The sequence below is a fragment of the Nipponia nippon genome, unplaced genomic scaffold (genome assembly GCF_047370975.1).
Source record: "Nipponia nippon isolate SJK-2023a ecotype South Korea unplaced genomic scaffold, ASM4737097v1 scaffold_7, whole genome shotgun sequence".
In the NCBI taxonomy this organism is placed as follows: domain Eukaryota; kingdom Metazoa; phylum Chordata; class Aves; order Pelecaniformes; family Threskiornithidae; genus Nipponia; species Nipponia nippon.
In genome coordinates this window covers 18,062,026-18,074,870 of record NW_028262391.1, presented here as the reverse complement: position 1 = coordinate 18,074,870, position 12,845 = coordinate 18,062,026, and the positions used below count along the sequence as shown (strand labels likewise).

Here is a 12,845-nt window from a genome sequence, read left to right as displayed (position 1 = left end):
GCAAAAGTTTTACCCTTCTCTTTATTCGTAAAGCTGATAAAAGTTTCTGAATTCTGCTTCTCTGCAATCACATTTCCAAAAAATAAAGGTCTTACTTATTAGAGAGTTTTTATAGCAGCATGCTTATTTTTGCATCTCTCTCTAAAACTTCCCCAATTTTTGCCTGTGATAACAACTGTAGGTCATGTCCATTTCACTACTGGCTAGCTAAAAATCCTTTATACTATTGTTCTGCATATACGAGTAATATCCATTTTAAGTATGGATGAGTTCTATATTGATAAGTGTCCATTTTCAGTATGGAATTTGAAGTAACAAGCTTATATATGTACCACTGATACTTGCATCTGCAGCACTGAACTGTGTATTGAATTGAGTAATTTCCTCAAAAGACTAGCGGCTGTTATTCCCTAGGTTCAGTGAAATGTTGAACGATGAAGACCTGAGGACCAATCTGAGTCATACTTAATCCTTAAGGGCACATACATGAGCATGCATATGCACATACGCACCAGAAGTTGACAGCTTCAAGTATTGTGGAATTTTGTGGTGAGCTACACTTCAGGAAAACCTTTCCCAGATAACCCAGTATTTGAGACACTAATTCCTTTTTTGCACCCTAGTAAAGGTATATTAAATGTCTAAGTAAACCAAGTAAATAGTTTATTAGAACACTCAGAAAAGTTGTCATATAAACAGTCAGTGGTTTTGAACGTCAACTACTATAGAGCTAGTATTTTTCTTAGTCTTTTATTCATCTGGAATGCAAATCTTTTCATTACATAATAGTCAAAGCCAAAAGGCACATTACTTCTATGTGAAGCAACATATACAACACCATTACTTTGAAAAATAAAGTTCTTCATGTTATTTTCATATAACTCAAACCTGTTATTAATTCTGAGATGTACAGCTAGAGATGTCTCAAAAGCATTACAGCAACTGTTTGTGGAATATTGCATTTACAGTCATGTTACCTAGACTTAATCGATAGTCAATTTCTGTGTTTCTCCTCAACTGAAAATTCAAGCCCAAATACCCTAAACCAGCACACATCTAACTTTAGACAGGTCTCTGTCACACCATTTCTATTCAAGTCTGGATGCCAGGTTAAAAAAAAAAAAACAAAAGAAGGCATCAGGAAGTTTGTCACGTTCAAGAGAAAGCAAGCGAGGAGTAAAATGTTTCAGGAAAAAAGCCTACGTAGGTAGGAGGGTCTGAGAAGCAATCTGATGAGAAGATGATTGTGCCAACCAAACTTCCTGCAGTAAACACACTCAGCAGAGAACCTACTAATAAGACAGTGCATTTTCTGCTCTCCAAAACACATCGGCTAGTTTCTTCAATTACGGATAATAAAAACCAAGTCCAATAACATAACTAAAACCCCATAAAACAGTTTCTTAAGTAGTAATATATTTTATCCTCTATAAAATTAAAGAACTACTTACTTATATCCTGAGCCCATTTTATAGAAGTGCCAATGTCTGACATACAGCCTTCAGTTAAGTAAACAACTTCTTCCCCAATCTTCCAACCAATCAGTGGATACAGACCTTCATTATTTTCCATGAAACAAAACAAAACACCTAGTTAAATTAAATGTTTCCAGAAAAACATACACAAGCACCCCCCACAATAAACCCAACTAAAAAAAAAAAGTAGTTTTTATTCAAGTCCTTTGCAGAATTCAAGATTAAAAAAAAAATGTCACTGATGGAGGTTAAATGTATTGTTTAAAAATTTAGTGATGGAATTACAAGCGACTCAAACAACAGTTTGTTAAACCAAAGTTAACCTAAAAAAAATTCACTATCAAATTACAACCCCCCCCTTTAACCTAAAGAGCTATCTGCACTTACTTTTTTTTTTAAATGATAAGAGATTGTATATACTTAAACATTTATCAATGTTTTCTTATTTGTTTTCAGCCTATCTAATTTTCCCCAATGGTTTCTAAGAAGTCAGAATTTACTTCCCAAAACATAAAACATGAAGGATGGCCTTTCAGATTGGAAGCACAAATACTGAAACAGACATCTACATGAAAAAAAAAAAAAAAGGCAACACAAACTTAGAGCATAGATTTTATTCATAGAAGAGGATGAAAGTAATATTTTTTTTTTATTCCTTTTTCAATATGCAATGCTTCCTCACATAGAAAGCAAAAAAAGAAAACAAGTTTCATGATTTGCCCATCCTTGTCCCCAACAAAGGCTACTGCCAGTTAACTGTAGCATTTTACCTGTATGTTTGCCTAACATAAACGACAAAAGAAACATCCAAACTCTTTAAAAATATTTGGTGACATCTTTTGTGTATAACTACAAAAGATTAGCACTTTTAAGGTTTACATGATGGGATTTTCAGGAAGTTATGACTTCCACCAAATAGTTTTGGCTTTGCAGTGACTCAAAAAAAAAAATTTCAATTACTTCTAATTTTTTTTCCTTATCGCTCAGAAGAAAGGCAGAAATACATAGGGCAACACACTTAGTATCTTCAAGCAGATAGCTCTTTGAAATGTGCTGTACTGTGTTTTTGAATAAACTATTACATTAGAAATAAACAGTCAATAATGAGGATAAACCTGACAATTTGTTCTCCCCTTTGCCCCCTCACAGATATGTTGAAACTTTAACAAAGAAAAGAGAGACATACTGCTTACAACTGTCAGCGTGAACACAAAGACCTTGTTTGATATCTGTATTAGTGAGGACATAGCACAAAAGTCCTGCAGAGTACTGCTTTTAATGCTAAAGCAAGACGACTTTGTTATCTAGCTGAACAGTAGACGTTCTCCAGCACTGCAGCTGGACAAATGGTTTTTCAGGTCACTTGGTAAGAACCTAAGCATTCAGTGGCCACTGCAATAAAAACTTCATCCAACCCCAGTACCGTAACTGTTGGAGTGAAGAAACCACACAGACCTTATGGGACCCTGCTCAGGACTCAGAGATCACGGGTAATGCAACAAAGGTAAATTAATCCCAATACCTATAGGACCAGAAAAGCATCAGAAGGATCTAGGGATTCTCTCTACTTTTTCATGGTGACTTTGCTGATATACAAGTGTCTCTTACACAATCATCTCCAGTTTGCTTGCCTGTGTCCAAAAGAGTGGCATGGTAGTACTAGTGCAATTGCAGAAACTTGGTTAGTGCTGGAGGCACTCTGGTGCTTACAAGGCAAAACAACTAGCAGTATCTATTTAGATTAAAATTTGTATTTGTCTCTTGAAAGGAAAATGTGATACACATATCTTCAGATTCTTGGTGCGGGCCTCCCTTACAGTCTTTAATTTTCTACCAAAGGTGAAGCTGCAAAGCAGCAAGATCAAACAATTCACTGAGTCAAAAGTCCTAGAGAAGGACAGCTAATTAGGGACAGAGAAGTCCATCAGGTGGCCTTCCTAAAGATGCTCACACCAGAATCTCTAGTAATATAACATAATCTACCTCTAGGGAACAGATCAACATGACACTTGGCATGACCACAGTTACTAAGAACTATCAGACTGCCAGAAGGGTAGATTTAAAATCTATACAACATGCTTCCATGATTGAATTGTGAGAAGTGCTGTTCTCGAAGGAACTATTTTTTTTAAACTGTCATATACAGCAACTAAACGTAGATCAGAAACTAGAACAGCAGCTAATGAACAGCTTGCACAAGGATGCTGTAGGGATTCATCTTGCAGTCTTAAATACATACGTCAACTTTAAAGATTGAACACATCACATTTCATGCCCAGGGCACTGAGAAAGCTAGGTACCTAACTTGTCCTACTAACCATACCACACGGCAGCCAAAGAACATAGAGAAAATAATTTTTACATAAATAACAGCTTAAAGCAGTAAAAGTTTCACAGAACTGCCTTAAAGATTTCAACTCCTATCAGATCACAATAGCCATACATTTTCTTAAAAGAAAACAAAAGAGAAAAACCCTACAGCATGTTTTTGCTATTACATTTCCACAGACTACATACATCTGATTTCCTAAGTAATAGTATCATTGTAATGACATGATTAATTAGCTTAAAAAGCATTTGCATTCATAGGGAATTCAATGTCCATGCTATTCCATTCTGACACATCTCCTGTATTTGCCAAAGTCCTTCCAGACTTCAGCTGGTAAGTCTCCTCAGCACACTGCTCTCCTCCTCCCCAGCCCCACCCCTCCCATTTTAAATTGTAGGCTTCCTGAAATTAGTAACTGTTTACAAATATGACAAACACAGAGAGACTGTGCAGGCAAGTTTACTTCAGTATCATCTGCTGCGCTCTTGACGAATAGCCATCTATGACAAATTAACAAGCTTGACAGACCACAAATGTTCAGAACAACAAAGTTTTAAACACTAGAAACACATTAGGGAGCCCATTTCTAGTATTTTAAAAGAAAACTAGTAATTCCTAATCCTGCATTATCTCACTCCAGGTACTTCAAAGCATAAGGTCTCAAGAGGAAGAACTTACAGCAATCCACTGGAACATTTTGATGTGAGAAGCCAGAGGACCAATCCCCTTTTTCTCCATTCCTGTACTGTATAATACTGCTATCAAGAAGAACAGGTGAAGGGAAAAAAAAAAAAAAAAAAAAAAAAAAGGAGGGACGCAGGTAGCAGACATAATTATTAGTGGTGTTACTTAAATTCTCTTCTTGAGAAGCATATTTCAGGACAACCAAGATCTAAATTTCTAATTAAAAATTTCCATAGTCTTCTGTTCTGAACACACTTACAAGCTGTTTTTCTACAGCTAAAGACAGAACAAAAAGCATAGCCCTGTTTTATCCTTTTCTGTACCCTCATCATTAACAGCTGCCAAGTAACATGAAGTACTCCAAAACTAAAATTTCACTAGTTTACCTCTCCGTGATGCAAAGAGATGCTCTCCAGTATTCACATTCCAAAAACAACCTGTTCCCATCGTCAATTTAACATCTCCTGGGTGAAAGCAGCATTCTCCAAACATGGCTGACTGCTGGTCAGCTACCTGCCATACCAACAAAAACAATATGACAAGTTAGCTACCAACTACCAGCCTACAATGCTGCTGGATTTTAAAATATCAATGCAAACACTTCAGAGTTCTGAATACAAATAACCATTCAGAAAAGAACTGAGCATAAAGAGAGGATTCATATACAATTTCTTAAGTATTTCCAGGCCATTCCTGCAGTCAGATTTATCACTAGAATCAAATTACACCAGGTTTGGACACAACATGAACATCTATAGTATTGCTTGCAACACTGAAAAATATGTTATGGAAACAAAAGAAATATTTTATGTTTTAGTATTTGACAAGGACAAACGGGGCATTTGCAATGCCAGGGAGCAGAACAGAGTAGCTGGCTTGAATTCCTCTTCCCCCAAATAGAAAGTTGAAGTTTTGAGGTCTCGCCTCCCTTTTTCCCTGCTACCCCTCCTGTAGCAAATTATTCCATGCTCAATTTTTCAACAATGATGATGGTTATTAAATGTATTTACTTATGTTTGTGCCTTGGTGAAACAGTACATTTACAGATAAATTGAGTCTACAATTCTTTAAAAATAGCAAAAGAAATTCATGTTAGATAGATGCTCAATTCAAGCAGATTTAGCTTGATTCAAGCAGATTTTCCTACAAGTCATCACTTTACAAAAATAATGTGTTTTTCTTATCCAAATCCTAACTACTGAGGCAAGAACATGTTATTCTGCATTTATTTTTAGTGGAAAAAAAGGAAATAAAAGGTACCACATACATACTCTTACATTTGCGTAGAGTCTTACTGAAGTCAAGCCAGGATGGACCCCATTGCACAACTTTATATAGAACAACTAATTTTAAGCCTGAGAGACAGATGTTACAAAAGCTTAGAGCAAAACCCAGCTCTGTTAAGTCCTTCATTCAGTACTTAATCATTTGGTCATCTAACCTTAATGGACCTCAACCTCTAGAAATCCCTTCCCCCTCTTCTCTCCTCTTTTCCCCCTAAGGTTGTAGACTGAGTTTTTTGGAGAAAAATTCAACAACCAATTCTACTTTAGTCAAGTCATAGAGAAGGAAGAAAGAACACTTACTAAACAAGCAAGTATTAAATTAAAGCTAGGTAAAAAGAATACAGGTACAAATACACAGATTTAAGTAAGAAAACATTTTCACTCACCAGTGCCATTATTGGAATAGGTACCCCAAATATTTCAGAGTCAGCTGATCCAAAGTTGAAGCTTAAAACAAATGTTACGGAGAAATATCACAACACCAAATTGTCCTTTTTTAAAAAATGAAATCTAGATATATATAAGGCCTGGGTCTGCATCACATATGAAAGGTAATGCTACCAATTTATTTTAAAGAAAGCATTAAAACTATCACTTTAAGAAATACTGATAGTAAAAATAAAGCTTTGCATGTAGTGTTAAAAAAGTACATCTGCATATAAAAATAATTTTTTTTGCTGTGTATCTATATATTACTTCGCCTGTGCATGTTATACAGTATTTTTCTAAAGGCAATTAATTTAACAGGTATCATATTCTTTTAAATATGCCTTCATAGTTACCTTGTGTCTTTCACTGAAGGATAAATAGACATTGGAATGGAAAGTAAATTACACAAAGTGGTGTTCCAACATTTCTGAAATAATATGGAAAAGGTAAAAACGTCAGCAGCTATCTCGGAAGCACAATAAATAGCAACAACATTTTTTCAGAACAGCACATACCATAAAGGGTTCAAAAATGCCTGTAGCACTGGCATTTGAGTAATCTGTAGCATACACAGAACCTACCATAAAAAAAAAAAGAACAAAGTAAGATTTTAGATATCCAAATATTTAAGAGACATTTTCAGCATACTGTTTCTTTAAACATCTCAGTGGCTCCCATGAAATATAAACTGAGTGTCTATAGGCAAAATTATAACAATACAATGAGCACACAAACTTTACCTGCTGCTCACTATACCGTGTACATATTAATTACCTTATTTTACCCTCATGAAACTGGCTAGAAGAGAGTCAGTAATTTTGACAACATCGCTGTCTGTCATAATCTATCCAATTGCTCGGGCATTAGCCCTGAGCACAGAAACTTGTAATTCTTCCACATTTGTAACAGTTCTTTGTTCTTTTTCTTTCACAGGTACTTTTCTTCAATCGAGGCCAATTAGTTCTGGTAGTCCTCTTTAAATCTTAAATGCTTAAAAGGTTGATTATACTGAATAATTATTTCCCTTTCTGACTACCCCTCCAGGCAGGCCCAAAGAATAATTAATTCAGAAATTTTTTTTTAAACAGTAAATACATTACAGTATTCATCAATTATAAAAAAAGCACAAATTGGCAAAAAAGTATTTGAATTCTAGGAAATATCAATGACAGTCATGGACATCATTACTTATTGATTCCAGTATGTTTTATTAATATTTAAGAGGAACTGTAACATTCACCTTTAGTCAATCTATACAGTAACCACGTGTCAACTGTTCCAAAGCAGCAGTTATTTTTTTTGGCAGCTTCTTCAGCCTAGGAAGAAATATACATACAAAAAAAGTATTTACAACAGGGTACAATAAAGAGGAACATATTTCCCGATTCCTTTTCTCATTTTCTTCATGGTTAACGATAATGTCCCCAGAAAATAAGTCTCTGATTGCCAATATTTCTTCTAAAAAATGGCGAGTCGGCTATATAAGTCACGTTATCCTACAGTTCATGCTCCTAAAAGACAATAAACACAGTTTCTTACATTTGCTGCTAAGGGAAGAAAAGCAATTAATCTTCTACTGCAGTGGCATCAGAGCCTTAAGAAAGGAAACTTTGTAGTCACAATTGTAACAGTGGTGAAGGAGTGGCAAATAAAGAAAACAAGGTCCTGCATACTGCACTTAAATAAAAAACTAGCAGAAATCAAAGAAATAAGTGCATTTTAAAATATGTGCTTGAGAACAATAAATACAGAGCCATCATTTTCTGGTTTATGATGTCTGTAAAGAGTTCAAAATGTTATTTTCCTCAGGATTCTTTTCTCCTTTAAAATGGGAAATTCAGGTTTCATCTAACTTCTACTAATTGATTTCTGAACAGAATTCAGAAAAAGAACACACAAACTAGTTCACTCAAAACACGACTAAATACATTAATCTCTGTAATTAGGAGCCTTGAATTTTTGAGCTTCTTGGTTTGAAAGTCACATATTTTAAGTATCAGTGCCTAAGAAAATGTGGGATAACGTTCATCTCGCACTGAAAACTAAGCAGCTACATAACCTTCAATTCTATAATCCTCCAAATTCACACTTCATTTTCAACGGGTCCAGCCAAAACACGCCAGTAAAAAACTATACTTGACCCTCTCAATAGTTAGTTTTGTGACAGAAAATACCAGACAAAACTCAAAAGGATTTCAGCGTTTCTTTACACAAGGTAGAAAATTGATGATAACCATTTTCTTCAAAAATAACTTGAAAATTAACATAGAAAATAAGATGACTGAAGTTGTAAATACAATAGGAAGAAACAAGGAAAACGTTAAGGATTAGAGCAAAGAATATAGCAACGAATAGCTCAGTGCTCATTAGTCCATTAGATTATTCCAGCACAACTTATTTTACTTGTAGTTTCCAATTTAGACTACAACAAAATGCAAAATAAATTGCAGTATTTGATTACTCAATGTGATATTATTTGTGAAACCGTAAACACTGGAATAATGCAGAGTGGAAAGATAAGAGTGCCAGTTGAAAATAAATACAACTGTCATGCAAAACTAGAGTGCAAACAACTTTAAAAAAAAAGTACAATTACTAATTGTATAATTATATGAAGTGAAATAAGGTGACTTGATTATGTTTCTTATGCATGAAGAAAACTTTTTACTACTACATATTTACATAATCAGAGGAAAAAGTTGTACAAACATGAGTAGATATTTAGGCAGACAAGCTTTGAACATTAACGCAGATAAGTGTCTTTCATTCTGCTTCTTTTGAGGAAAAGAAGAAGCAAGACAAAACTGAAGAGGTTACAACCAACCTAAGCCACTAGCCATTATTATGACTTAAGAAAGCTATTATTTTTCCCTTTCCAGCTTACCTCATGTATGTTTTTAAAAACCCATGACAACTTCATAGAAGTTTGTTGTGTTGAGAAAGTAAGAAAACTTGGCGCCAAATATCGATCATTCCCAGTCAAGAAATGAAGCACTGTAAAAATAACATGGACTACCTGTTTTAAAAGAAAACAGTTCCTTAATTTTTAATCACTCCCTTTAAAGGTTTCTGATCAATTATCTTTAAAGGATAACAACACAGATGAAAGCTGCTAACACGAGATTAGATTCAGAATGCTAAAATTCTGTTAGACAATCCCTACATAGGATTTCAACAGATAGGCTTCCCACAACAAATACCATAGGAAAGAGCAGCCGCACTGAGCAACTCTGTTTTACTGACTTCTGCTGGCACACTGATAGAGACTGCTCTGCATTACGAACACAGGTCAGCTATATGAGCACAATGCATGGTGTGGTTGATAGCGCTCCATGCTGCTATTCCAGTGAAAGTTCTCCTACAGTAGACAGGCTCAATCATGTTTTACTAAATTAACCAAAATTTAATCAAGTTTTCATCCACAAAAAAAATCAGTGGCAAAACCAAGAATTCAGCTTCTTATTTTGAGTGTGCTAGTTAGTTTCCACTTACAGGAAAAGTAACTTCAGTTTTTCCACTTAGAGCAAATCTTTTTCTTCTAAAGGTATGAAGCACAAGCCATAAGCAGCATAAAACGTACCCTTTATAGATAATCTGAGCAAAGAGTACATTAAAAAAAAAATCCACAAACAGAAAACTCAAAACATTGCCAACCGAGAACTGCCTACATCCAAAAATTATGCTGTAGCAGTGCTATTGTGCAACATTTTGATACAACAGAGAGACTAAAAAGTAACAAAACGTGGGCTAGACCTACAGATATCTTTTCCTATAATCAATTACCTTCAGGCTATCGGTACTGCATTTTTTTCTTGGTACTATCATCCATGCTAATTGTGCTCAGTTAAATGTTTTTAGGCAATAGCATGTCATATTAACATGTTAACAGGACACTTGCAGTATTTCACATATTGCCCTTACTCCTTATAAAAATGAAACAGTTCTGGTATGTCCGAGCAGAATCTAGCTCAGCACAGTTTTACCTTCAGCAGAAGGGACTTATTCCACGAATTCACAAGTTCAGCACTTCTTAAGTCTCGCCAACTTATGAAATTATGAAAAGGTTTCCCTGTCCTCCTGAAAAACAGTATTTAAACATTCCCATTTAAAACTACAGAACATACACTGCCCAAAAAATTCAACATCATTCACCATTTCCAGTCAGGACACTTAACACTAGGTCAGTTCCTAAGATAAGCACATATCCTCCTGGTGGATTTGAGGAATTAGGAATAGGCACATGGACATTTTGAGTGTGAGGCTTCTCAGCAGAATTAAAAAATACGTATGTATTCATCTCTTCCAAAGTACTAAGAACAAAACAAAAAGGACATACACTTACAAACTGTTCTGAACTGCTGTTAAGGTGTGGCTGTGCAAACACAAAAGAACATGACTGACTGACATTTGTTGCTTTCAGGTTGTGACTTGACTGCGTTCAACATTTCTACAGTCTGATTCTATGAATACAAATGAATACAAATTAATTTTAAACAACACGCAACATACATACTTGTTCCATGTAATGAAAGTTCCTCTCTGCGTTGAGATGCCAAGACCAGCAATTTGCCTCATGTGAAGTCCTGCAGCTAAAAAAAAGCCACACAAAAAAAGCATTTATTTGAAGAAACAAACAAAAATACAACTTTTCCAATATAACTATAAAACCTATGGAATACTTAGGAAATTAAGAATTTAAGAGAATATAAATCTCTACAGACCGGCCAACTAAGTGACTAGAGCAGTGAAATATCAGTGAACTCTGAGTCAGACCAACTGATTCCAAACCAGGTGAATAAGCCTATGTATTTTACAAAAGCAGTTGTGGCACACTGACCCCTTCCACCTTCTGAAAGGCCTGTTGATACTTCACTTGAACAATCCCAGAGACAGGCAGGCAGGTTACGTATGCCTATATAAACAATTAAAATGTGCATGGATGCATGTGAACAGAAGCACAAACAGAAGGAGTAAGTACCTTTACAAACTTATGGAAAGAAATTCCATAAAGGAACAAAACTAGATTGATTCTGTAGGCAGTAAAGAGATTAATGTCAATACACTGTGATTTTTTTACATCACTTTAATAGCGACATGTCTCACCTTAAATATTTATATTCCTTAAGCAGTCTTTCAAAATTCCTAAGAACAAATTTGCTTAAACCACCTATCACTGAATGCAACAAAGTATACTTCAAATTCAGAAGTATAAAAATGTAAATTTGGGTATACCCCAATTTTGCTGTTAAACCTTACCTTCAAATAACTGTTACAGAACATTTTTTTCTAATATATATAACTGTAAATAATTAAATATGTCCACAGCTATTTTCAAATCAGCTCTGGTCAGCTTCCCAAGTACCTCCATGCATGCTTCCAGAAGCAAAATTATGTGAAAAAATACACATTAAGAAATTCCACTTAAACAACCGACTACCTATTTTGTCCAAAGCACTGTTACTCTGAAGGGCTCTCAATCCCGCTACTTGAACAAATCATAGGTTAAGTAGGTCCTGCTCATACACGTTCTTAGGTTAACTTTCACATGCAAAGTCACTCATTTGCATAAGCATACACTGCAGACTCTACAACCGACAGCCTCTGAGCGACAATTATAGAAGGGGTTTCATAGAGAAAGGGCACGTCTTGCTCTGCCAACCTCTACATATGGTTCTGCACCTTCCCTTGTGCTCGTCCTTGCATTCACGCTGGCAGCAGCATCAAGGCCCTCTATCAGCTGGAAATTAAATCAGTGCTTTCACAAGGCTCCAACTGCCTGCACAAGTGCTGCTGGTAGTCGGAGCGTACAGGAGGAGGACCTGGGAGGGGGTTGCTTGAGAATGGCAGTATTTCTTTTTCAGTAGCAGCTGGGTCTAAACTGAAGGCAAAGCCATACCAGTACTTCCGCAGCTCACTGCGGATCGGAGTGGCATGTCTTACTCCTCCCCATCTCCACAGGCTGCACGCTCCCACCACTTTTCCTGTGACAACTATCATGCTCTCTAGACCCCAAAGAGAACAGAGCTAACTTCCATTAAAGAGAAAAACAAAACAGAAGACAAAGCACAGGTACTTTTCAGCTAAGCTGGTGAGCTAAGCTGTCTCCTGGAATGGTCGAACGTGTACCAGAGTGTGAGATAGGGGTGGGACCATGCAGCCAGAAGCAGTTTCCACCTTTAGATAGTACTGAACTGCATCAGCTCATCCAGCACATCGAATCACATGCTTTAGCTCCACAAGCCATGTAAACTAAAGTGCTCCTATGCCTTCTTTCTGCTTCCAGACAACCATTCCTGCCCCTGGTACCACACCCTCTCTTGCACTGGCACAAACATTCGTGAAGCTCTGCTGGCATAAACAACCGCACAGTCATTTGACTCAGGAAACTGCTCTGGACTTGAAACAACCATGTAAAAAGGAGGGACGGACTGCTTCTTTTGACAGCAGCGTGGGATTATGCTCACTTACATTACACAACCACTGAAAAATGACTTGCCGACAGTGTGCACAGCGTGGCCGCAAGAAAAGCTTCCCCTTTTAAAACTAGCCAAAAAATCTTGCTTCCTGATTTTCCCCACAGAATGGGAGTGAAGGAAGCTAGTAAGGTCTTTAGGGGTTGAGGTGACATTGCTATTCTTGTGA

The 12,845-nt window shown here is 36.2% G+C and overlaps 1 protein-coding gene across 6 annotated transcripts in view; it reads right to left on the bottom strand.

Moving 5' to 3' along the window:
• The window catches only part of GK5 (glycerol kinase 5), a 31,134-nt gene that overhangs the window by 15,763 nt on the left and 2,526 nt on the right, over nt 1–12,845 (bottom strand). For all 6 annotated transcript variants that reach the window (XM_087740223.1, XM_087740224.1, XM_087740225.1 and 3 more), the window contains 9 exons: nt 10,717–10,792; nt 10,187–10,280; nt 9,088–9,219; nt 7,444–7,519; nt 6,719–6,780; nt 6,557–6,630; nt 6,161–6,221; nt 4,875–5,001; nt 1,452–1,556 (listed from right to left, as the gene is read on the bottom strand). In XM_087740223.1, coding sequence (XP_087596349.1) covers nt 1,452–1,556; nt 4,875–5,001; nt 6,161–6,221; nt 6,557–6,630; nt 6,719–6,780; nt 7,444–7,519; nt 9,088–9,219; nt 10,187–10,280; nt 10,717–10,792 — 807 coding nt within the window. The remainder of the gene's footprint in view (nt 1–1,451; nt 1,557–4,874; nt 5,002–6,160; nt 6,222–6,556; nt 6,631–6,718; nt 6,781–7,443; nt 7,520–9,087; nt 9,220–10,186; nt 10,281–10,716; nt 10,793–12,845) is intronic.